The sequence below is a fragment of the Oncorhynchus masou genome, chromosome 10 (assembly GCF_036934945.1).
Source record: "Oncorhynchus masou masou isolate Uvic2021 chromosome 10, UVic_Omas_1.1, whole genome shotgun sequence".
Taxonomy (NCBI): Eukaryota; Metazoa; Chordata; class Actinopteri; order Salmoniformes; family Salmonidae; genus Oncorhynchus; species Oncorhynchus masou.
In genome coordinates this window covers 26,022,587-26,049,006 of record NC_088221.1, presented here as the reverse complement: position 1 = coordinate 26,049,006, position 26,420 = coordinate 26,022,587, and the positions used below count along the sequence as shown (strand labels likewise).

The 26,420-nt window shown below is 43.5% G+C and overlaps 1 protein-coding gene and 1 pseudogene across 1 annotated transcript; one reads left to right on the top strand and one right to left on the bottom strand.

Moving 5' to 3' along the window:
* Positions 1 to 647: 647 nt before the first annotated feature.
* On the top strand, positions 648 to 13,985 carry LOC135546833 (Golgi pH regulator-like; annotated as a pseudogene).
* Positions 13,970 to 20,425, bottom strand: LOC135547415 (Na(+)/H(+) exchange regulatory cofactor NHE-RF3-like). The gene is made up of 10 exons (XM_064976422.1): positions 20,216 to 20,425; positions 19,674 to 19,896; positions 18,912 to 19,048; positions 17,630 to 17,825; positions 17,186 to 17,382; positions 16,339 to 16,542; positions 14,692 to 14,986; positions 14,531 to 14,567; positions 14,378 to 14,498; positions 13,970 to 14,208 (listed from the first exon to the last, which is right to left on the bottom strand). Exons 1-10 carry the CDS (start codon positions 20,420 to 20,422, stop codon positions 14,152 to 14,154), a joined length of 1,674 nt encoding a protein of 557 aa, XP_064832494.1. The 5' UTR covers positions 20,423 to 20,425; the 3' UTR covers positions 13,970 to 14,151.
* Between the last annotated feature and the right edge of the window lie 5,995 nt (positions 20,426 to 26,420).

Sequence of the window (26,420 nt, the reverse complement as noted above, 5' to 3'; positions counted from 1 at the left end):
AGTGCCACCCACAATGCAGGTGATGGCTGCATGGTGCAGTTGGCGACTTAATCAAAAACCTCATGACCTTTGATCACATAATTTTTGTAAAATTCATGCAGTCAATATTTAGTTCCAAGTCTGATCATTTTTATAACCATATTACAACACACTTTGAAAGCCTTGACCAACGATGGTCACCGACTTAATAAAAGTGATTCGTTCGGACACGCCCAAGATGTCATTTGGGTTAAATATCCATTTAAACTTAATAAACCATTCAAGCAGAGATCTGTATATAATTATGAAATGCTCATGTCTCCGCCCTAGCAATGGGAGTTGTTGTCCCAAAATAAACCCATAGAAACAAATTTGCCTTATTTTGGACAGATTTTAGCAAGAGTGAAACCTCTCGCCTGGCCTCTTCCTCTCTGTCCAAACGCATTTTGGTACGTCACGTTATTTAGACGGAACGGACTTTTCCCACTTATTCTGATGACGTAGTCCTCAGTTCAGCAAGGTGACAGGTGAAGGACGCGTTTCCACAATGCAAATAATAACAAAATAACCACGTTGTTACGTGTTCGTTGACATTTGTAATGCAGTGAATTTAGAACCTTTGAACTGGAAGTATTCTATAGATTTTAGGCTGTGGTTTCCTGATCAAAATGTTGTTTCTTATGGATTCAGTGATCATGTTCACCTCACAGGTAAGAACTAACATTAGGATGTTTGCACATACACTGTCTGGTGCAAGTTAACTAACGTGGAAATCTTCCAACTCTTCCCAGGTGCTGTTCTTTGACTTTGGGTGGCTGTTCTTCAAGCGGCAGCTGTTCAAAGACTATGAGGTATGTTATATTAGTTACTAGCTACACAAGTAACGTTATTGCTACAGTGCCTTCAGAAAGTATTCATACCCCTTGACTTATACCCCATTTTGTTTTGCATTACAGCCTGAATTTAAAATGTATTAAATATATATTTGTCTCACCTTCTACACATATTACCCCATAATGACAAAGTTGTGAAAATATGTTTTTAGACATTATTGCAAATGTATCGACAATTAAATGATACTAATTTACATAAGTATTCACACCCCTGAGTCAATACTTTGTTGAAGCACCTTTGGCAGCGATTACAGCTGTGACTCTTTCTGTGTAAGTCTCTAAGAGCTTTCCACACCTGGATTGTGCAACATTTTGCCATTTTTCATTTAAAAATTCTACAAACTCTGACAAATTGGTTATTGATCATTGCTAGACAACCATTTTCAGGTCTTTCCATAGGTTTTCAAGTAGATTTCAGTCAAAACTGTAACTTGGCCACTCAGGAACATTCACTGTCTTCGGGGTAAGTAACTAGTGTAGATGTGGCCTTGTGTTTTTGGTTACTGTCCTGCTGAAAGTTGAATTCATCTCCCAGTTTCAGACAGAGACTAGTTTTGGTCTAGGGGTTAGCCTGTGCTTAGCTGTTTCTTTTTTGTCCTGAAAAACTCCCCAGTCCTTAACTATTACAAGTATACCCATATCATGATGCAGCCACCACTATGCTTGAAAATATGGGGTTGCTACTCAGTATTTGCCCCAAACATAACACTTTGTTTTCAGGACCAAAGGGATATTCAGTGTGTGCTTTTTTTTTACCCATCTACCAATAGGTGCCCTTTGCGAGGCATTGGAAAACCTCCCTGTCTTTATGTTTTTGAAATTCACTGCTCGACTGAGGGACCTTACGGATAATTGTATGTGTGGGGTACAGAGATGAGGTAGTCAATCAAAAATCATGTTAAATACTTTTATTGCAAAAATAATGAGTCCATGTAACGTATGTGACTTGTTAAACTACATTTTACTCCTGAACTTATTTAGGCACAAAAATAAATAAGGTTGAATGCTTTTCATTTTTTATTAATTTGTGAAAATTTCAATAAATAGAATTCCACTTTGACATTATGGGGTGTGTAGGCCAGTGACAAAAAAAACATTTGGAAAAGGATATTTAGCTAGTCTACTGGCCGTGGCTTTATTTATGTAGCTAAATGGCTTGCTGTCATTCTGTTCCTGGAACTGCCTATAAGACCAGTTGTGAGAACCAGCATGAAACAGAAAGTGACTGATACATCAGCATGGGTGCTTAGACAGTAGTGACCGCACCTACAGCCTAATCTAACCCTGTGGTCATGTTCCGGTCAACAGGTACGACAGTATGTGGTCCAGGTGGTGTTCTCCATCACATTTGCCTTCTCCTGCACCATGTTTGAGCTTATCATCTTTGAGATACTGGGTGCCTTAGAAACTAGGTTAGCACAATAGTTTATTCAGTATTATACTTTGCTCTCATCAACGAGCTAACATAGGCTAGCTGATGTGTCATATATGTCCTTGTATCTGAGTCCCTCAGTTCCAGGTATTTCCACTGGAAGTTCAACCTGTATGTGATTCTACTGGTTCTAATCTTCGTAGTGCCTTTTTATATTGGCTACTTTGTCGGCAGCAACATTCGTCTGTGTGAGTGACATTTTGTCCATATTAGTCCAGCTGTAGCATAAATTAATTGATCCTTCCATGTTTGATGTTACAGTGTATGATGGGTGCTCTCTTGTAGGGGATTCTTAGTAGAGGTTGACCGATTATGATTTTTCAATGCCGACACCGATACCTATTATTGGAGGACCAAAAAAAGCCGATACCGATTAATCAGACGATTTTTATTTATTTATTTGTAACAATAACAATTACAACAACACTGAATTAACACTTATTTTAACTTAATATAATACATCAAAGCATCAATTTAGCCTCAAATAATGAAACATGTTCAATTTGGTTTAAATAATGCAAAAACAAAGTGTTGGAGAAGAAAGTAAAAGTGCAATATGTGCCATGTAAAAAAGCTAACGTTTAAGTTCCTTGCTCAGAACATGAGAACATATGAAAGCTGGTGGTTCCTTTTAACATGAGTCTTCAATATTCCCAGGTAATAAGTTTTAGGTTATTATAGGACTATTTCCCTCTGTATTTCCCATTTGTATTTCATTAACCTTTGACTATTGGATGTTCTTATAGGCACTTTAGTATTGCCAGTGTAACAGTATAGCTTCCATCCCTCTCCCTCGCTCCTCCCTGGGCTCGAACCAGGAACACAACGACAACAGCCACCCTCGAAGCAGCGTTACCCATGCAGAGCAAGGGAAACAACTACTCCAAGGCTCAGAGCAAGTGAAGTTTGAAACGCTATTAGCGCACGCTAATTAGCTAGCCATTTCATTTCGGTTACACCAGCCTCATCTCGGGAGTTGATAGGCTTGAAGTCATAAACAGCACAATGCTTGATGCACAACGAAGAGCTGCTGGCAAAACGCACTAAAGTGCTGTTTGAATGAATGTTTACGCGCCTGCTTCTGCCTACCACCGCTCAGTCAGATACCTAGATACTTGTATGCTCAGTCAGATTATATGCAATGCAGGCCACGCTAGATAATATCTAGTAATATCATCAACCATGTGTAGTTAACTAGTGATTATGATTGATTGATTGTTTTTTATAAGATAAGTTTAATGCAAGCTAGCAAATTACCTTGGTTTACAGCATTTGCGTAACAGGCAGTCTCCTTGTGGAGTGCACAAGGACTAGTTAACTGTAAGGTTGCAAGATTGGATCCCCCGAGCTGACAAAGTGAAAATCTGTCATTCTGCCTCTGAACGAGGCAGTTAACCCACCGTTCCTAGGCCGTCATTGAAATTAAGAATGTGTTCTTAACTGACTTGCCTAGTTAAGTAAAGAGCGCAATGCTCTTACACCTTTAAATAAAGGTGTAAAATTATTATTTTTTAAATGGCAAAATCGTTGTCCAAAAATACCGATTTCCTATGAAAACTTTTCCTTTCAAGTCCTTTCAAGTTTTCCGATGAAAACTTTAAATCGGCCCTAATTAATTGGCCATTTCGATTAATCGGTCAACCTCTAATTCTTACATGCAGTCTCTGAAATGTATATTGTGTGTTTGTGTCTAGTGCAGAGACAGAAGCTGCTCTTTGCCTGTGTCATCTGGTTTACCTTCATGTATTTCTTTTGGAAGTTGGGGGACCCTTTCCCCATCCTTAGTCCCAAACACAGTGAGTGCCTACCCTTCCCCCTCTCCCTATTCTCACTCTCCCACTGCTGTGCAGGGCTCGACATTAACACTTGCCCGGGACAAGTACAAAAAATAGTCGGACAACATGAATATGGATTTAAATTGTCAGAAGGACAAGTAAAAAAAAATATGCTAAAATCTAAATATCAAACAATTAGGCTACTCTGATCAGAATTGAATCATTGTCCTCCGGATGCAATGTGTTGCACACTGCCCTCCCAGTCTCTACAGAGCTCATCGTAGTATAATTATTGTTGGCCTGCATTGACAGCCAAGAATGCTCTTTCAATCATGCAGTTGCGAGATGCGTTTTTGAGCTCAAAGAAAGCCTAGCCATGTGTGCACATTTGTGGATATTCATTGCTAGTTAATGAGTTATTTGCCCAGTTATAGCTCATTTATGGTCAGCAATGAAAGTCCTGGAAAGGTAATTGTGTGTGCATCACCTGTGTGTGCCAGAGAGAGACAGACATTTGAGCAGCAGGTAAAGTAATGATATACCACAGACTAACTAGTAGGGCTGGGCAATATAGCATATTTTTACTATATACCAGTATTGATGCACGGACCGGTTTGGGTTTTTACTTTACCTTCTATAAGGGTATTTGAATGTTTGGTTTGTTAAATGTGATACACCGTGTGTAACGTCCAATTCTGTAGTTTACTCCGCTACTTGAGTCATCTCTTCCCTCTCTCTCTCTCCATGCCGCTTTCCACACAGTTCTAGCCCCGCCCCCTGTCACTTCTAGAGCGTGTTTGTTGTTCCTCGACCATGAGACATTTGGGTTCAGTCTGAAAGGTCAATGCAGCACATGCAACAATGTTGATGACGACAATGCTGTTTTCACATTGCTTCTTTAATATAAATCCATTTGCGTTCTATAAGCACACTATTAGTTTGTGTTTCTTACATCTGCAAATGGCTAGTTTGTCTTAGCAAGTTGGGCCTAAATCGTGTTAGCCGCAAATGCTAGCATCTAAACGTCCTGAGTCAGAGCAACGTAACTAGCTATACAGCAGGGATCATCAACAAGATTCGTGACTGGATGGTCGGGGGGCCAGAACATAATAAAAAACAAAAAAACATGTAGACTGCAAATTGACCGCTGGAAGCCTTAACAGATATATAATATTTTAATAAAACATAATAATTTCAAACCTTGATTACTTTTGGGAACACTGTCCTGCGTATCGGGTGCAGTGCATGCTGACATGGTCGCCAGGTGTACGGTGTTTCCTCCGACACATTGGTGCGTCTGGCTTCCAGGTTAAATGGGCGTTGTGTCAAGAAGCAGTGCGGCTTGGTTGGGTTGTGTTTCCGAGGACGCACGGCTCTCGACCTTCACCTCTCCCGAGTCCGTACGGGAGTTGCAGCGATGAGACAAGACTGTAACTACCAATTGGATACCACGAAGTTTACTAGATGCTGTTCTTCCACTAACCTCATTGCAACTCCCCTCCAAGTCTCCGACCACTACCTTGTATCCTTTTCCCTCTCGCTCTCATCCAACACTTCCCACACTGCCCCTACTCGGATGGTATCGCGCCGTCCCAACCTTCGCTCTCTCTCCCCCGCTACTCTCTCCTCTTCCATCCTATCATCTCTTCCCTCTGCTCATACCTTCTCCAACCTATCTCCTGATTCTGCCTCCTCAACCCTCCTCTCTTCCCTTTCTGCATCCTTTGACTCTCTATGTCCCCCATCCTCCAGGCCGGCTCGGTCCTCCCCTCCCGCTCCGTGGCTCGACGACTCATTGCGAGCTCACAGAACAGAGCTCCGGGCAGCCGAGCGGAAATGAAGGAAAACTCGCCTCCCTGCGGACCTGGCATCCTTTCACTCCCTCCTCTCTACATTTTCCTCCTCTGTCTCTGCTGCTAAAGCCACTTTCTACCACTCTAAATTCCAAGCATCTGCCTCTAACCCTAGGAAGCTCTTTGCCACCTTCTCCTCCCTCCTGAATCCTCCTCCCCCTCCCCCCCTCCTCCCTCTTTGCAGATGACTTCGTCAACCATTTTGAAAAGAAGGTCGACGACATCCGATCCTCGTTTGCTAAGTCAAACGACACCGCTGGTTCTGCTCACACTGCCCTACCCTGTGCTCTGACCTCTTTCTCCCCTCTCTCTCCAGATGAAATCTCGCTTCTTGTGACGGCCGGCCGCCCAACAACCTGCCCGCTTGACCCTATCCCCTCCTCTCTTCTCCAGACCATTTCCGGAGACCTTCTCCCTTACCTCACCTCGCTTTATCAACTCATCCCTGACCGCTGGCTACGTCCCTTCCGTCTTCAAGAGAGCGAGAGTTGCACCCCTTCTGAAAAAACCTACACTCGATCCCTCCGATGTCAACAACTACAGACCAGTATCCCTTCTTTCTTTTCTCTCCAAAACTCTTGAACGTGCCGTCCTTGGCCAGCTCTCCCGCTACCTCTCTCAGAATGACCTTCTTGATCCAAATCAGTCAGGTTTCAAGACTAGTCATTCAACTGAGACTGCTCTTCTCTGTATCACGGAGGCGCTCCGCACTGCTAAAGCTAACTCTCTCTCCTCTGCTCTCATCCTTCTAGACCTATCGGCTGCCTTCGATACTGTGAACCATCAGATCCTCCTCTCCACCCTCTCCGAGTTGGGCATCTCCGGCGCGGCCCACGCTTGGATTGCGTCCTACCTGACAGGTCGCTCCTACCAGGTGGCGTGGCGAGAATCTGTCTCCTCGCCACGCGCTCTCACCACTGGTGTCCCCCAGGGCTCTGTTCTAGGCCCTCTCCTATTCTCGCTATACACCAAGTCACTTGGCTCTGTCATAACCTCACATGGTCTCTCCTATCATTGCTATGCAGACGACACACAATTAATCTTCTCCTTTCCCCTTCTGATGACCAGGTGGTGAATCGCATCTCTGCATGTCTGGCAGACATATCAGTGTGGATGACGGATCACCACCTCAAGCTGAACCTCGGCAAGACGGAGCTGCTCTTCCTCCCGGGGAAGGACTGCCCGTTCCATGATCTCGCCATCACGGTTGACAACTCCATTGTGTCCTCCTCCCAGAGCGCTAAGAACCTTGGCGTGATCCTGGACAACACCCTGTCGTTCTCAACTAACATCATGGCGGTGGCCCGTTCCTGTAGGTTCATGCTCTACAACATCCGCAGAGTACGACCCTGCCTCACACAGGAAGCGGCGCAGGTCCTAATCCAGGCACTTGTCATCTCCCGTCTGGATTACTGCAACTCGCTGTTGGCTGGGCTCCCTGCCTGTGCCATTAAACCCCTACAACTCATCCAGAACGCCGCAGCCCGTCTGGTGTTCAACCTTCCCAAGTTCTCTCACGTCACCCCGCTCCTCCGCTCTCTCCACTGGCTTCCAGTTGAAGCTCGCATCCGCTACAAGACCATGGTGCTTGCCTACGGAGCTGTGAGGGGAACGGCACCGCAGTACCTCCAGGCTCTGATCAGGCCCTACACCCAAACAAGGGCACTGCGTTCATCCACCTCTGGCCTGCTCGCCTCCCTACCACTGAGGAAGTACAGTTCCCGCTCAGCCCAGTCAAAACTGTTCGCTGCTCTGGCCCCCCAATGGTGGAACAAACTCCCTCACGACGCCAGGACAGCGGAGTCAATCACCACCTTCCGGAGACACCTGAAACCCCACCTCTTCAAGGAATACCTAGGATAGGATAAGTAATCCTTCTCACCCCCCCTTAAATGATTTAGATGCACTATTGTAAAGTGGCTGTTCCACTGGATGTCAGAAGGTGAATTCACCAATTTGTAAGTCGCTCTGGATAAGAGCGTCTGCTAAATGACTTAAATGTAATGTAAATGTAAAAAGGGGTAACAAAAAAATGGATCACCCTGGTGCTGATTCCCTGGTGTTTTTACGGTCTTTTATGTCCTACAATGATACGTTTCGTTGTTTTTTTTTGCTCAGAACTTGGGGGGCTGTCACGCCCTGGTCGAAATATATTGTGTTTGTCTTTATTTATTTGGTCAGGCCGGGGTGTGACATGGGTTTATTGTGGTGTGTTTTGTCTTGGGGTTTTGTTAGGTATTGGGTGTGTGGCTTAGTGGGGGTATCTAGCATAGTCTATGGCTGTCTGGAGTGGTTCTCAATCAGAGGCAGGTGTTTATCGTTGTCTCTGATTGGGAACCATATTTAGGCAGCCATATTCTTTGAGTATTTCGTGGGTGATTGTTCCTGTCTCTGTGTTCACCAGATAGGCTGTATAGGTTTTCACGTTCGTTCTTTGTTTTGTTCGTTATTTCATGTCTAGTTCATTTATTAAAGAACATGAATAACCACCACGCTGCATTTTGATCCGCTTCTCTTCCACCAGACGAAAGCCGTTACAGGGGCCAAATTCAGCCCTTGGGCCTCGAGTTGGGGAACCCTGTAATACAGCCTGATAATACCAGTGGTGGCGTAGACCTAATCATTGTTATTTGGCATTGTTATTTGGCATTTTCTTCTAAATCAAAGAGGGATAATCAAAACATGAATATGTTAGCTACATGAAGTAGCTAAGACAAAACATTCAATGTAGCCAAAGATTATAGGGTCCCCTGGGAAACACTTAACACTGTGTTCCTACCCTGTCACAATACTCCTTGCATTTTCATTCGTAGTCATGTCAAACAACACTGTGTTCAAATTGCCCATTGTTATATTCTACTATAGTATTAGAATAACCATTCCATTTCCATTATTCCAACAGTTCACCCAAGTGTTTTGCTCCAAATCGCTAGTCAAATAGCAATTGCAACATTTGGTTGAAAATAAAGCCTAGATTGCTTGCCCATATAGTGCAGCCCTATATTGCAGTGTGAAAATGACCTCAAACGAGTGCAGGAAATGCAGAAATGAAACATTTTTTATTGGAGAAATGGAGAAAGTCCCATTGAAATCACTTAGAATATATGTGTTGCCACCCTAGGGTCACTCGCCACTCATAAAGCAAATGTATAACCATTATTATTAAAACTATAAAATATATATTTTTTTAATACTGTGATATTATATTTTGGTAATATCTTCCAGTCCTACTAACTAGATAACCAGCCAAACTTCAAAATATGTTTGAATTGGCTATCTTGCTAGTTAATTATTTAGCTATTAGCATGTATTAATGTCCAGCTATTAGCATGTATTGTCATGTCCGATGTCCTAAAATAACTTTCCATCGGCACTTTTGAATTTTTCTTTTTCTACAGTTGTTAAACTATCTCTCAAGCGCTCATTATTGACTAGGATTCTCTTCTATTCAATACTGGCCATGTAATTCTGACCATGTTACAAAAATATCCCTAGAATAGTCTGATTGACAAGTAACTCCTATGCTGTCAGGATCTTCCCTGAACACAGACTATTTTAACCTACGTCTTAGCTAGCTACCTCGCCCACCTCAGCCATTTTATCCCTGGTTCATTGAATGAGGGAATTATTTTATGTTGCAGGGTGGCCAACCGTCCTCCAGGACATTGCAGGAAAGCTACTGGGTATGCAGGCTTTTGTTCCAGCCCTGCTCCAACACACCAGAATATAAAATATAAACTGCTCAACAGGACCTTGATAAGCTGAAGGATGTGTTTGTTCAGGGTGGGTTCAAAAGTCTGCACACCCAGTAGCTATCCAGATGGAAGGTTGATGGACCACATGTGTTTTATACAGTAAACTATCAGTGCAGTATTTTACATTGTGGGGGGTTAAGTGCCTTGCCCAAGGCCACAATGGTAGAAGACACTTTATAATACATGGGATCAGAGACCAGCAGCCTTCCATTGTCAGGACCAGGGATAATAATGCATGTTATTTTGTGAAGTGGTTCCTTGCATCATGCATCACCTTTTTGGCCCACGGTGTTACAGTCCTTTTTTGGGGGGTACAAGTGACTTGAACTTTCGTGGCTAAAAAAGTTCATGTCAAGCCCTGCTGTGTGTGTAAGGCCCTATTCCAAATCAACCCGTAGCCCCTACTCATACACACCTCTAGTAGATCTGAAGGGACTGGATTGTAACAGTGATAGGCATAGAATGTAACATCATGTTCAATCTCTGTACCTCAGGTATCTTGTCCATTGAGCAGCTGATCAGTCGTGTTAGTATCATAGGGGTCACTCTCATGGCTCTTCTGTCCGGCTTTGGTGTCAACTGCCCTTACACCTACATTTCCTACTTTCTACGGTTAGTGTACTAAGTCTGTATAGTCAAAAGCAGCATTAAACAACTACATTACCTACAATCCCATTCTCTAACTCCCCATAGACACCTACTGCTCTACACCTCACATACAGTACTCGTCACTCCTAAATGACCTACCCTTTTATTCACCAGTAAATATAGTATGTTATGTATGTATGTTATAGTATGTATGTTATAGTATGTCATATGTTTTGTGTTTTGTCCGTGCAGCATTGCCATGACGCGGAGGCAGATGTACCAGCGAGGGGAGGACCAGAACAAACAGACAGGATTCTGGGGCATGATCAGTGGACTTGCAGGCTACCAAGGTAACACACACACACGTAACATGGGCTTGACCATCGTCCAGTAGAACCCTGATAAAAGCCCTAACTACTGTTGAGGAACAGTCTGTATAGTCTACTGTGTAGACCATTCAAACAAACACCTGGCCGAAGGGCATTCCACACAATAACAGATGAAAAAGGTAAAGGTTCTGTTTAAAAGTCCTTTTGGAATGTTCTGTGGAATGTCCCCCCCCATTGTCCACACACACACACACATCAGGCACTCTCTTATTTGAGCTGCAGCAGGCTTCCTGGGTGGTGTTGTTCTGAGTGAAATACAAAGATTCTGTCTGCAAATGACACTGTTGCACTAAGGTGCCATAGGCCAGATCCACAACACATTCACAATAAACCAAAATAGTAATACCAAAGCAAAAACAAACAATAATGGATAATAAATTCACACAACTCAATGGTAAAATCAACAAAGTTTGATAAGGTGATGCAAGGGTAGTGTTATTGGGGATCTTCTAGAGGACAATGCCTATTCACAATAGTGAAGGTATTCAAAGTATTTGGAGCAAAAGCCAGTGGGGGAGACACTGGGAGTGTTCAGCCAGAAAAATAGCTGTAATTCACAATGACTTGTCTTTCAATCCAATGGCTAAATAGAATTTGAGGATTGTCAATGCCTGCGGATGAAATGAGAGAGGTGCAGGCTACTTAACTTGGGGAAGGGTGAACACGTTTCACCCTGCCAGTACCCCAAAAGGCCACCTCTCTGCTTCTATCCGGTTCACACTAGTTTGTTGCATTGAGGTCTGTGTTGTGTGCGGGGCTCATTGTCCTCCGGTTAGGTCCACGCAGCTAGAAAAAGGGTGGCTACTTTGTAGAACCTAAAATATAGATTATATTTTGATTTGTTGAACACTTTTTTTGGTTACTACATGATTCCATATATGCTACTTCATAGTTTTGATGTCTTCACTATTATTCTATAATGTAGAACATCGTAAAAATAAAGAAAAACACTTGAATGAGTAGGTGTCCAAACTTTTGACTGGTAGTGTGTGTAGTGTTGTGTTGTGTTTTGTGTTAAGCTTATTGTTATGTACGTTTGGTTGATTGTAATAATGTGTCTTTGTCCCTCTCTTCACTCTTTCTTTCCTGGACTGTAGGAGTGGATTGAATACTTCAAGACATTCCAGGGGAAATTTTCTGGGTTATTTCTTCTCCATCTACTGTGTGTGGAAAATCTTTATGGTAAGAGTTACAGACATAGTCTGACTGAGACCTAGATTCATCTCGGCCCGACTAGCCACTGGTTAACTTGCTTAACAGCCTTAGAAACAGATGAATTTGAGAAAATCAAGTTTGAGTATGGTATCTGTCAGTTTAGAGAATATTCAGTGTCTTTTGATCTCTATTTCGTAACATGCATTGTGTCTGTAAGTTAAAACATTTGTTATTCTACCCATATTGTTTTTGCTTTCAAATAGAATGACCTTATACTTCACATACAGTCAGTTTGTCATATCCACATCAGGCCCCAAAACTATATCTGTAGTAACCCTGTTTTTTGTCCCTCTCAGGCCACCATTAACATTGTGTTTGACCGTGTTGGGAAGACTTATCCAGTGATTAGAGGGATTGAGGTCACTGTTAACTACCTAGGCATTCAGTTTGATGTGAGTTCTGCTGCTCATGCAGACACACACCTCAAGTAATGGTTGTCATTTTATTAAAATGTCCTTCTGTACTCAATCTTCACTTTTATGTGATAATTCCAAATGGAAATAGTAAGTTGTATTGGTGTGTTCTATTGTTGCTCTAGTTTTCCTTACATATCCTCTCCTCGGCAGGTAAAGTTCTGGTCTCAGCACATCTCCTTCATCCTGGTGGGCATCATCATCGTCACCTCTATTAGAGGCCTTCTCATCACACTCACCAAGGTAAGCCAACTACAGACAGGAAGTAGTCAGTCTACCGAGGCATGTTATGATGCATCCTAACACTGATCTTGTTTCTCTCTAGTTCTTCTATGCCATCTCCAGCAGCAAGTCCTCTAATGTCATAGTGCTGGTCCTAGCTCAAATCAGTTGTCTATTCAATCTTTAGATAAGTTAGTGCAAAAGACAACTGACATCCTGCGTGTCTCTCTCTTGTTTCTCTCAGGGGATGTACTTTGTCTCGTCCGTTCTCCTCATGAGGATGAGCATGCCTCTAGAGTATCACTCTATCGTGACCGAGGTGCTGGGCGAGTTGCAGTTCAACTTCTACCACCGATGGTTCGACGTCATCTTCCTCGTCCGTGCCCTCTCCAGCATCCTTTTCCTCTACCTCGCCCACAAACAGGCTCCCGAGAAGCACATGACCCCCTGACCCCACTTTGAACTTGACCCTTTACCTGGAAGCTCAGCTGGCGTCCAGAACTGAACTTTGAGTCTGTGGGATTTAGATTCTCTTTTTTAAATTTCTGGTCCGTCTGTGTGGTGGCGAGAAGAAGACGTTTTGCCTGTGTTTCCTGAATCAGGTAGGGCCGACGCTTGGCCATGTGGACCATTGGTGTCAGGGGGATTCAATGGAGGGGAATTGGTGCCATGGAAAGCTGGACTAATGTTGGGGTGAACGTGGGGGGGATGACTAAAACAATGTGGATGTGTCATCGTGCTGTTGAGCCGTTGGACACAGGTTCTGTCTAGCCTTAAATGAATCTGACAACAGGAGAACTGCATCGTATACAGTACAGACCAGCTTCACTGCAACACTAGCTTTGTTGTATGAATGGGTTGTGAAGACCATCACTACCTGAAGTTTACACTCTATTTTTGATAAACAGAATTCTCAAAATTAAAGAAGAAATGTATCCCCAATGTCCCCATGATGCTATTTGCTAGCATCATTCATGGTGTCCAGTCTGTACATGTACCTAGGGTTGTTTGTTGTGAATGTGTGCGAATATCTACTGTACTCTACTGTGCTTTCACACAGGTGGGAAAGCTACAGAATAAACCAATTTATGTGGTTATTAGTTACTCTGTTCCCTTTCTTTTAAGTACTGCAATGCCACTATAAATTTACCAGTTAAGCAGAGAATAAGTGAATAGTGACTTATAGACAGATCTGGGACTGGATACATTGTTTCTGTGAGAGCGGTATTTGGCATCTGCTAAAATAAATGACCATTTAAATGCTATCTATAAGACAGCTTTATGATTAAGGTGCAGGCCGATGTCGCTATATGGTTTTTGTTATAGTATAACACATTGAACTGGTATTACTAGTGTTATTTTTCTACATTGCAGGTGCTTGTAATAAGATCATATGAATCCATACGTTTGTTGGGTAACAGTGGCATCTAACTGATCAATGCAATTATACATCAATAAATACATAACTATTTATTACTATTTTAAACCAATTGCATTCATACCTTTAAACAGACTGTCATTGGAATGTATTTAGTTTGATCAGAGTTTTTATGCCAAGATATCCACATTATCCTGCATGGTACAAAGGTTGACGGGAGACAGAAAAAGTCAGGAAGTTGTTTCTAATTGGTGACTTCTCAGAGTCTCTCATCAACACTCGAGGAAGATGATGCTGCTGAAGACACAGATGGAGTCTAAAGGAGAGAAAGAGTCAAATAATTGTCTGCAATAGAATTGTAGGCAAATACAATTGATACTAACTTGCTTCTGAATACTTTGGTTCTAGTCTATACATTCAGAGTAATTTGAATCTAGTTCAGAAGGTACCAAGGCACTCGAGCACATTTATGTTATGTCACTCACTCTCTCTCGTGTCTGGGGCAGTGGGATGTATGGCTTAGCTTCCTCCTCCTCCTCCTCCTCCTCCTCCTCCTCTCGGACTTCCTCCAGAGTGGCTGGCGTGTCTATCTGGGCTGGTGTGTGTCTTTGGGCTGGGGAGGGGGTGGGGATGGGGACCTGGCTGCGGGGGGAGGGGGTGGGGATGGGGATCTGGCTGTGGGGGAGGGGGTGGGGATGGGGACCTGGCTGTGGGGGAGGGGGTGGGGATGGGGACCTGGCTGTGGGGGAGGGGGTGGGGATGGGGACCTGGCTGTGGGGGAGGGGGTGGGGATGGGGACCTGGCTGTGGGGAGGGGGGTGGGGATGGGGACCTGGCTGTGGGGGAGGGGGGTGGGGATGGGGACCTGGCTGTGGGTGCGGGGGTGAGGAGCTGGGGTGTGATGGCCACCCCTTTGGCTTTGAAGTGGCCGTAGGCCTGCTTCCCAGCCACTAGGAGCACCAGTGAGCTGCCGCTGTTACGGATCAACCCCACCACTTGCTGGTGACTGCTCTGCTCCACGTTTACACCGTCCACCTCCACCACAATGTCATCGTCCTCCATACCCACCCTGTCTGCAGCTCCACCCTTCACCACCTGAGGGAGAGAACACCGCAAGGGGTGAGCTGAGTTCGGAATGGTTTGAAATGTAAACAGTTGACAGTTGCTGAATGATCGGAGTGTTTCAGAGGTACACAATATATACAAAGTATGTGGACACCCCTTCAAATTAGTGGAATCGGCTATTTCAGCCACACCCTTTGCTGACAGGTGTATAAAATTGAGCACACAGCCATGCAATCTTCATAGACAAACATTGGGAGTAGAATGACCTTACTGAAGAGCTCCGTGACTTTCAACGTGGTACCGTCACACGGTGCTAACTTTCCAACACGTCCATTCGTCAAATTTCTGTAAGTGCTGTTATTATGAAGTGGAACGACTAGGAGCAACAACGGCTTAGCCGCGAAGTGGTAGGCCACACAAGCTCACAAAAAGGGACAGCCGAGTGCCTCTGGCAGCAACGTCAGCACAAGAACTGTTCGTCGAGAGCTTCATGAAATTGGTTTCCATGGCTGAGCAGCCGCACACAAGCCTAAGATCACCATGCGCAATGCCAAGCGTCGGCTGGAGTGGTGTAAAGCTCGCCGCCATTGCACTCTGGAGCAGTTGAAACGCGTTCTCTGGAGTGATGTCTCATGCTTCACATTCTGGCAGTCCGACGGACCAATCTGAGTTTGGCGGATGCCAGGAGAACGCTACCTGTCCGAATGCATAGTGCCAACTGTAAAGTTTGGGAGAGGAGGAATAATGGTCTGGGCCTGTTTTTCATGGTTCGGGCTAGGCCCCATAGATACATTGAAGGGAAACTTTAACACTACAGCATACAATGACATTCTAAACAATTCTGGGCTTCCAACTTTGTGGCAATAGTATGTTTCAGCATGACAATTTGTCTGGAATTGTTTCGCTTTGTGCACGGGAGGTCCACACAGAAATGGTTTGTCGACATCGGTGTAGAAGAACTTGACTGGCCTGCACAGCGCCCTGACCTCAACCCCATCAAACACCTTCGGGATGAGTTGGAACGCAGACTGTGAGCCAGGACTATTCACCCAACATCAGTGCCCGACCTCACTAATGGAAGCAAGTCCCCGCAGCAACATTCCAACATCTAGTGGAAAGCCTTCCCAGAAGAGTGGAAGCTGTTCAGCAGCAAAAGGGGGACCAACTCCATATTAATGCCCACGATTTTGTAATGAGATGTTTCGACGAGCAGCTGTCCACATACTTTTGGTCATGTTGTGTATGAAATTGAGGTTATTATGTGCTTTGTTCCCTTGATCTTTCCCATATCTGATGAACAGTCTTGTTAAGTGCATGTATTTGGGATGTAGTATCTTATCCGTTACCCATTGGGTATAGTAGGTGCTCTACATTGTACTTACCTCATTGATGTACAGACCACAGACCCCCTGGATACTGTTGAGGTGGAAGCCGTACCCAGCGGAGGTCTTCTCCATCTTACACAGCTTGAGGAGCGCTGTGGTGGTTGGGGCAAGGGCCGGGATGCACTCTGGGTAGCTGGGTGGAGGGCTCGCTGGAAGGAGGAGTCCCATCTCTTCCAAGTAGAAAAGAGGAGACACGCCTCCCTGTGGAATATTACAATTAATCTCAGATCTACATCTCAATCCCCACTATAGTCTTCTTTTACTGCCCTGTCTCTCTGGCCACTTCCTGAGCCTGTAATATATGCTATGATAGTTACCAGGAAATGACTGCCCCTCAGCCTTTCATTACAAAAGCAATTCTGTAGGCGTTTTGAATGGTCTTCAAAGGGTACAAATGTAGCACAATGGACTTAAGTGCAAAATCTTTATAATATGCATCTGGCAGAAGTAAATAACACATACTTTTACATATATATACAATTATATAATTGTGAAGCCTGTTCGAAATAGCTTTTTGATTGAAAATGAAAAGCACGCAACAAATGTAATTTAATGTTATTATCATTATTATTAAAGATTAAGTGACATGATCTGGAAGTAAAGTGGAAAAGGAGGTTACTTTCACTGAGTATTCAAAAAGTTTGAGTGCTCATCAGGATCAGCTCCCCCCTCTCATTTAATATAATCCAAAAGGAAAAACTGATGCTCGATCAGCACTCCTGCTCTGAGGCACTTAAACTGCCCCAGATTTGTAGACCTATGTGCTGTAGCCAACTCCTTTGACTGTCGTTTCATTCATTTATTTCCTAAATCCAACAGGAAAGATTTCTCCCTGACGACTCACCATCTTGTAGAGCGTGTCCGTGTCTTCATCGACCACCAGGAGGCAGCACTTGTTGCCACATTGCCTGATCCTGTCCACCACCTGCTCATGGCTGCAGCTGTCCACTTCCTCTCCCTCCACGGCAACCAGCCTGTCCATCTCCTTTAGTCCCGCCCTATCAGCTGGGCTGCCCCTGTCAATGTCCTTGATGAAATGGCCTGCAGGTGGGACGATATTTACAGTGCATGTCCTTATTGTGTAAAATGACGCAGACTGATGACTGCTGTTGATGAATAAATAGTCTAATATTAATAATCCAATGTGGCTATTAGTAGATGTGTTGTTATAAGGGATTCATACATTCCGAAAAGTCATTATAACCGCATCTTAATGCATTATACTGGTTGGCTTTAAGTAAAGTGTAACCAAGTTTTCAAAATTCCCACACCACACAAGCACACACACCTGTCTTGTTCGGCTCAGCCTTTAGGAAGTATCCATAGCCGTCTGATCCTTTGAACAGGTCTACAATGCGAGGCTTCAGTGGGAGGAACTTCACTGTGGCGAGCCCCGCACCAAGCTTGATGCGTTTGTTCTTGTAGAACTTGTCTGTGTCCTCGTCCACCAATAGAAACATGATTCTGCTGCCTGATGCCTTGACCTGACAGAGAGGCCACAACAGGGGCTCTTTAAGGATGGTGGAATGTCAAATAATTATCAGATAGAAATGTGAAGAGTAGACTTATGTGGAATAAAGACTTATGACATATCTTTCCTTAACTTGACCAATCACATTTGTTTCTGCTCTCAAGGCAAAGCTGCCCTTAGAACAAAGATGGAATCAGGAAAAATGATTTGCCGAATTACCATTGTCCCCACTCTTGCATTCTGAGTGAGTCCACATCACTAAGGTATTGCCATGGTCCACACACACCAACAGAGTCATGAAGAGGGCATGACAATGCCTCTTCCCTGTCAGGAGGCTGAAAAGATTTGGTATGGCCTACAGCTAAACCACTGAGAGCATCTTGACTGGCTGCATCACTTCTTGGCATGGCAACTGCTTGGCATTCGACCGCAAGGTGCTACGGATGGTAGTACGTATGGCATAGTACATCGCTGTGGCCGAGCTCCCTGCCATCCAAGATCTCTATACCAGGCGGTGACAGAAGGCCCTAAAAAGCTTCCAGCCACCCAAGTCAGAATGTTCTCTCTGCTACCGCACGGCAAGCGGTACTTATACACCAAGACTGGAACCAACAGGACCCTGAACAGCTTCTATCCCCAAGCCATAAAGCTGCTAAATAGTTAGTTAAATGGTTAACCAATAGCTACCTGGACTATCTGCATTGACCCTTTGCACGAGCTCTTTTGACTCAACACACACGCTGTTGTTACTCTTTATTATATACCCTGTTGCCTAGTCACTTTATCCCTACCTGTATGTAGATATCTACCTCAATTACCCCTGCACATCGACTCGGTCCTTGTCCCCCATGTATATAGCCACGTTAATGTTACTCATTGTGTATTTTTTTCCATGTGTTATTATTTTTCTATTTCTCTTTTTTTCCCTGTGTATTGGTAAGGGCCCATAAGAACTGTTAATTTACCCCTGTTGTTTACCAAGCATGTGTCAAATAACATTTGATTTGAACATGATGTGTTGACAGGCTGTAGAATAACATGACAGATATTGAACTTAAAGTTCAACACAGACTAGTGTAAATATGGGGTGAATCCTAACCTTCTCTACTATCTGGTCATGAGTGGCGTTCTCCATATTCTCCCCGTTGACCTCTATCAGACGGTCGTTGGCCTTGACCCCTGCCTTCTCGGCCGCACCCCCTGGGTTTACCTCTGCCATGAACATGCCCACCTCACCTTGATCAGGAAATGGAGGAAAGAAAATGGAGTTTAAAACAGAATCATAAAATCATTATCATTGGATATGCAAAAGATGAACAGTATAACACCTCTACTCTTACGATAAGTGCCATGCGATTTTAGTGACCAAGGAGAGTCAGGACACCGATCCGAAAGATGGCACCCTACACAGGGCAATGTCCCCAATCACTGCTCTGGGGAATTTATTTTTTAGACCAAAGGAAATAGTACCTCCTACTGGCCCTCCAAAACAACTTCCAGCAGTATCTGGTCTCTCATCCAGGGGCTGACCAGGACCAACCCTGCTTAGGTTCATAGGGAAGCTAGCAGTGGGATGGAGAGTGGTATGCTTCTGGCTATGCGAGACAATGATAATGTGTTTATTTCTTGCTTGATCAACAAGCAGAAAAGAGATGACAAGACTTGCTATGTGTCCTATCAGCTGTATCACACACAATCAAAAAAAAAAATAAGCAAAGAGATTACATCTGTGTGTGTGTGTGTGTGTGTGTGTGTGTGTGTGTGTGTGTGTGTGTGTGTGTGTGTGTGTGTGTGTGTGTGTGTGTGTGTGTGTGTGTGTGTGTGTGTGTGTGTGTGTGTGTGTGTGCCCCACCCCTCTCACCTTTGACAGAGCGCAAAGAGAAGCCGTAACCCCCGCTGGACTTGGCCAGGTAGCAGAGTTTAGGTTTGGGTGCCTCTCCTGCCACTCCGTTCATGGTGGGCTGGGTGGGTTTGGGGTGAGGGTCAGAAAGATCCACCCCCTCAGTCTTGGCCTGCTTGTAGGATGCCACATCCAGAACATGGAAGGTGACGGATGCACCACTCTCCTTCACCAGGTCCACCACCTAACCCAGGGCACACAGCACAAAGAGATGGGACAAAGCATGGTATGTTGCTACAGCAGTACCTATGGCTCTAGAGTTATCTAGTAATTCCACATTTACCAAACCCAAAAGGGTACCTACTCAAGGCACTTTACAAGATTTGATAGGTGTGAACAATACCAGAGGATAAGGTTATTATCATACTATAATCTTACTATTAGCTTACTATTACTATGTTGCTTACACCTGTAGAATTTCAATACAATAACAGTGGGAGAAGCTAGGGGTTCATGTGTAATTGGACAACTACTAGCCCTGTCAGCTCCAATCCCCTCCTCACCCGTGAGTGGTCCATTTCATCCACATAGGTTCCGTTGACCCGGAGAATGCGGTCTCCATCCTTCAAACCCGCCAGCTCGGACGGCCCGCCCATCTCAAGGTTCCTGATCAGGTGACCGTCCTCGCCTTTCTCCACCCTCAGGAAGAAGCCAAAGCTATGACCTGGCTTCTTACTCAGAACTATCACCCTGGGCTTGTACCCAGCCATGTCCTACAACAGACACCACAGGGTAAGAACACAACACGCCACACCACATACTGATGCACACAGTCACCCTCTATTTTTACCCAGCCATATCATGCAATGCAGACAAGAGTGTGAGAATGCTAATACACACAAACTTCCCTTCTACTCCCAACAGTTTTTTTTTTCACTCTCAAATCCTCCCGTGTGTAGCAGTGGTAAAGCCGATTAGATCTAATTTCAATGTCCTAAACTCCCACATTGTCAGACTTGCCAAATTACCTCAATAACACAATGTGCTGTAAAACGTAGCTATTCTGTAGCAGCTCACAGGTAAATACTGTACGGTAACTACACCCTCAGATAAATGGAAGTCAATTGGGTGTGGAGTGGAACAATTGCACAACATAAATCTGATTGGTCATATAGGAACAGAGATATGAACAGAGTGACAAAAAATACTCGATTTTACACAGAGATGTAACAGTGTGGGGTTGTGCTGAAGACCGTGGTCATTGATTACACAGATTGATACTTTACTGACAGACCTCTGGGGTGTATTCTGACAATCATTACGGGCGAGTCCCTAACTCAATCACACACACATCAAGATCTACACTCTTGAAGACCTTTGTTTTGGATAGTTTAGCCAACTGCTGACATCTCCAGAAGAAGGTTAACCTGCTATGCCAACTTTTCCGTGGCCGCGAGCAGGGTGTTAATGGTTAACGGCAGCCAGGGCCAGCTGAAGGTGCGAAGGGCTCTTTTAACTAGAATGTGTGAACTTTGACCCCCAGATAAAGAATGTCAACGTAGGAATCCTTATAATGTATAATACACTGTTATCACAGGGAGAAAGAAAGATGTGACGGACGTGTCTGTGTTCAGGTGTAAGTGTAGTGTAAGTCTGGGTGTGGCTCTGTGCTGATATTTATCTGTCCTACAGTTTGCTCATCTATTTCCAACTGTTAGATTATGGTGAACACTGTAATATGTCAAGTTGTATCATTTCAACCATAACATAGCCACTGTAGATTGCAGTGTCTGCTGGAAGAAGATGGAGTCCTCAACTCCTTTAAGCTAGCCCAAGATGGCAATTGCAAGGAAACTCCATCTACATTTGGGAAGAAACCTTGAGTGGAACCATGATGCTATTTAGAGGGATGATATCCCATGAGTTTGAATCCTCACTTAAGTGTGGGGGTAGATGTCACATATTAACCCTAAAGTCTCACCGCTAGAGCGTTATATGGAACCCCTCTATCCACTGCTCCTATATCTCTGATCTTTCTCTATGTCAATTACACTCTTACAGAAAACACCTGCCAACACCTGCCACAAATAAGATAACCAGCACATGCAATATCAAAATAATGAGCAAATTGTAGAATTGACCATGTTAATAAATACAGCATTAATTAGAGAAACAGTAGAACATTCACTCACCTCCTCCTGTCTCTACTCCCAGTCCGAAGGAGGAGCTCACCTAATGCTCAGGTGTTATCTCTATCTGAGTCTTCTCTCTCTCCCTCTTCCCCCTCTCTCTCTCTCTCTGAAGGACTTTGACAGTCCAAAGGTTGACCTAAATGCTGAGCTATTTAACAGTGTCTCATGGCAGGAGTGGAGATGCATGTCCGACAAGGTAAAAATGAACAAGGCAGTTGACCCACTGTTCCTAGGCCGTCATTGAAAATAAGAATTTGTTCTTAAGTTCTTAACTGGCTTGCCTAGTAAAATAAAGGTAAAAAACATAAAAAAAATTAAATGTCTGAACAGCCCAGTCAAGGTAACCCTTTAAAAAAACACTATCCCAATCACAACCCAGTCATCTGTTCAGATGGTCAAAGGTGACAGAAAATGGTGGAGAAAGCTACTTTCAATGTCAAGGATCAAGGCTTGGCAACATAATGCAGGGTTAATGGGAGCGAAGACTGGCTGACTGTGGGCATATTGCCAGGATGGAAGAATTGCCTGTTTTATTATGGAAATGGACTTTATCTGTGGTATAGTCCTCCTTATTGTACGATTTCTCTCCATGGATGATGGAAGTAAATGAAGATAAGGTGTATCAGAACAAACCAAGCCACCAATATGAGGGGAGTCACACCCATCTTATGAATGGCTGAGGCCAAATGTAATATCTTTGAAAATATTTTGTACGAATAGGAAACTTGAAAATATAGTTTGTTCTGCATATTTATACTGAATATAAATGCAACATGTAAAGTGTTGGTCCCATGTTTCATGAGCTGAAATAAAAGATCCCAGAAATGTTCCACAAAAAGCTTATTTCTCTCAAATGTTGTGCCCACATTTGTTAATTTCTCCACCATAGTTCTCCTCCAACTTATTTTCTGAGAATTTGGCAGTGTCCAACCAGCCTCACAACCACACAACCACGTGTAACCATGCCAGTCCAGGACCTCCACATCCGGCTTCTTCACCTGCGGGATCATCTGAGACCAGACACCTGGACAGCTGATGAAACTGAGGAGTATTTCTGTCTGTAATAAAGCACTTTTGTGGGGAAAAATACTTTTGATTGGCTGAGCCTGGCTCCCAAAGTGGGTGGGCCTACGCCCTCCCAGGTCGAGCCATGGCTGTGCCCCTGCCCATTCATGTGAAATCCATAGATCAAGGCCTAATGCATTTATTTCAATTGACTGACTTCCTTATATGAACTGTAACTCAGTAAAATCGTTGAAATTATTACATGTTGTGTTTACGTTTGTTCAATATATATCCGCAATTGAATAAAGAGAGGCACGTTCCTTTTCAATTTCAATAGGCATATTTTTTTTTTTTTACACCTTTATTTTACTAGGCAAGTCAGTTAAGAACAAATTCTTATTTTCAATGATGGCCTAGGAACAGTCACGATATCACGATGCTTCTGTAGCCAATGGGTGTATCCGAATACCGTACTAGCTTACTACATTCTTAAACTGCATACTCACTTCGGTGTTTGATCTAGTACAATTCACTCATCTTTTCTGACTCGTGTTTGACAACAGCTGATAATCAGATTATATTGACACACTACCAAAATGACTGAATGGCGGGGCTACAATAAGCTCGCACAGTCTCATGTCAGAATTAGATATTCATTCAAATGTCAAATTTCAAAGTTGTCCCAAATGTCAAATTCTGAATTGTTTAAGGTTAAGTTTAGGCAATAATGTTTAAGGTTAGGGTTAAGTTTAGGCATTAACTCTGAAATCTTAAGATTAGGCATTAACTCCAAATGGTTAAGATAATGGTTAGGGTTTTTGGATAGGCTTTGAAACAAAAATCTCAAAAACAACTTTCAATCGATGGATTCAAACATGAAACCATTGGCACCAGATGTTGTTCAAGGTCTAATTTCAAAGTGATTTCAAAGAATATGGACTTGTATCATAGGTGACTTTGCTGGGGAATCAACGTAATCATGCATTAGATGACTCATTCGGAGCACTGTTTCCGAAATTTCACATACTTAAAATGTACGATAGTATGAGTATTCGTACAGCGCCAATGTTCGATGTAATGGTTGATTGATCTATGAAGAATGTTTTATTGTCAGGGGAGCCAGTTTGGTACTACTACTAGAGTGTCACATAGCCTAGCCATTAAGAGTGTTGGGCCAGTAACCAAAAGGTCCCTTGGTATGAATCCCCTAAGCGACTAGGTGAGAAATCTGCTCTGGATACAAGTGTCTGCTAAAATCGAAATGGTGTAATCTGGTTGGATGAAACTTCCAGTTTCTGTGAACAGCTTAGAACAGTTTAAAAGTAATGAATCCACTCATATCTGTCTGTCTTTTACTCACTGATGGTCACTATAAAGCCAGACACACACAGCTTGTCCAATGATATCTAGACGCATCTCAACTTAGTTATCAGTATGACAAAGTACAATCTTTGACAACTGAGTTTAGGGTTAAAGATTGAAATGTGAATTTGCTGGGACTGTTACAATCTGATCTGGACCAATACATACCTTGATGCTGGTAATCTGGGTCCATGTAACAGAGGTTTGAGAGGGTTCCCCCAGCTGATCTCTACCTCCTGCTGTCAGGACAGAAGAGAAAATAAATCAATATTCACTCAAGGGGAAACCCATTTTGTACGACAACTGCAAGCCAGATTTATGAACTGGTTGTAGTTGTATGGGATTGAAGACAATGAGACAGTGAGATGAGAGAGGGTGGGAATCAAGAAGTGTGTACATGTGTGTTTGTGTGTGTCATATACAGATATGTGTGTTATTGTGTGTGTTTGTTGTCGATTAGGTCAGAGACAGAGAGTCTGATGGGCAAGGGCTGCCCGAGGTCAGCATTCACTCAACCATTAGTCAAATCTGAAGTGATTTGGTGTCTGCACACACACACACACACACACACACACACACACACACACACACACACACACACACACACACACACACACACACACACACACACACACACACATGCTGGGTGAGAGATGAGGCCCCATACGCAGGTGTGTGTCCCTGGGGTAAACAGTAGAGGCAAGATGGAGCGTTGTTCAGCCAGGGAGAGAGATAGAGAGATGACCCTCGATCCAGGTAGGTACTCACCAGGGGCCTGGAGCTGTGTTTGAACAGATTGATGTGAGGGGCATCGGATAGGACAGGAGCCATGCAGGGCCATGAGACTTAGTGTGTGAGAGAGAGACAGAGATCCTCTTCAGCTTGAGAAAACACTACTGTCTGACTCATTTCTGTTTGTGCGTGTGCGTGTGCTTGTGCGTGTGCGCGTGCGTGTGTGCTCGTAAATAGGTGAGTATGTGGATTGGACCTGCATGGTTCAAATACTATTTTAAATATCTCAATTACTTTCACATTCAATTTTAAATAACTATTCAGATATGTTTTATTTGAAAAGATAAGTAATTGAATATTGGAATACATTTGGAAATATACTTTAAATGTATTGGGATGTACTGTATTTGAAAATACTAAAATACACTCAAAGGCATTTAACAAAGGTATTTGAAAATCATTGTTTTAATACGTATCTGAAAACACGTTCAAATAGTAGGCTATTTATAGGAAATAATGTGAAAATACTATCAAATACTTCCAATTAAAGTAGATTCCAGCCACATTATCTGAAAATACTCAAATATGGATGTAGGAAGAAGATCCTAGCTTTATCACCCTGTTGCAGGAGAACGTTCTTGCAATGCAGGACATTTTAAACTGTTTAAATGTTTAAAAAGGCTTCCAAAGTTTTTTCATAAGGCTGAAATTTGAAAGTGGAGATTACAATGTATCAACCCCTACAAAAATATCCATTAATTACAATCCACATAATAAATTGCCTTTCCTGTTGCTGCAGGATTATTTCCCTGATGTACCAAACTGGATCAAATTAAGATCCTATATCTGTACACAGAAAATAAGTATTTAAATAACAAACCATTTGAACCCAGGTCTGGTGTGGATACCGACATCAGTGTTAAACCATTTGGAGTCATTACTGTTATACCGTCCGGGTGTAATCAACATGTCATCCCAGAGAGAGACCATGATGAATAACACTCCTTCCAGCGGGTAGCAGTCGTGTCTCTCTCTCTCTCTCTGTCTCTCCGTCTCTCTCCCTTTCTCTCTCTCCCTCCTTTGATTGGCACTTTGATTGGCTTGTTTAGGTGGGTAATTGGATCTGCAGATTGAAGTACCAGGCTAATTCAAGCTGTGGATAGTTTGGGTTATGGGGCCTGGAGAAGTAGCGGACAGTCATCTCTCTCTCTGAGTGAGAGCAGTTTGCATTCTCATCACTCAACCAAGGGCCTGTGTGATAGTCCCTTCTCTTCACAGCAATACCACGCCTCAGCAGGCAGCTAGCTGCTACAGTACAACAGGTCCTTTGATTATAGTAAAGCTGGTGTTACAGCCAATCCAGTGGCCCATTAATCTCTGCCTGCTTACTTCAATGTGGAAAATTTGTAAGTGATGGAATAATATGGTTTAGCATATACAAAAATGGTTTGTTTTTGTCATTCTAATCTATGGAATA

Coding starts and splice junctions, on each gene's coding strand:
- LOC135547415 (XM_064976422.1), bottom strand. CDS start 20,422: ATGGCTGGGTACAAGCCCAGGGTGATAGTTCTGAGTAAGAAGCCAGGT. Junction 17,383..17,629: donor GGCTGAGCCGAACAAGACAG/GTGTGTGTGCTT, acceptor TCCCACCTGCAG/GCCATTTCATCAAGGACATT. Junction 14,499..14,530: donor CCCCCTCCCCCCGCAGCCAG/GTCCCCATCCCC, acceptor CCCAGCCCAAAG/ACACACACCAGCCCAGATAG.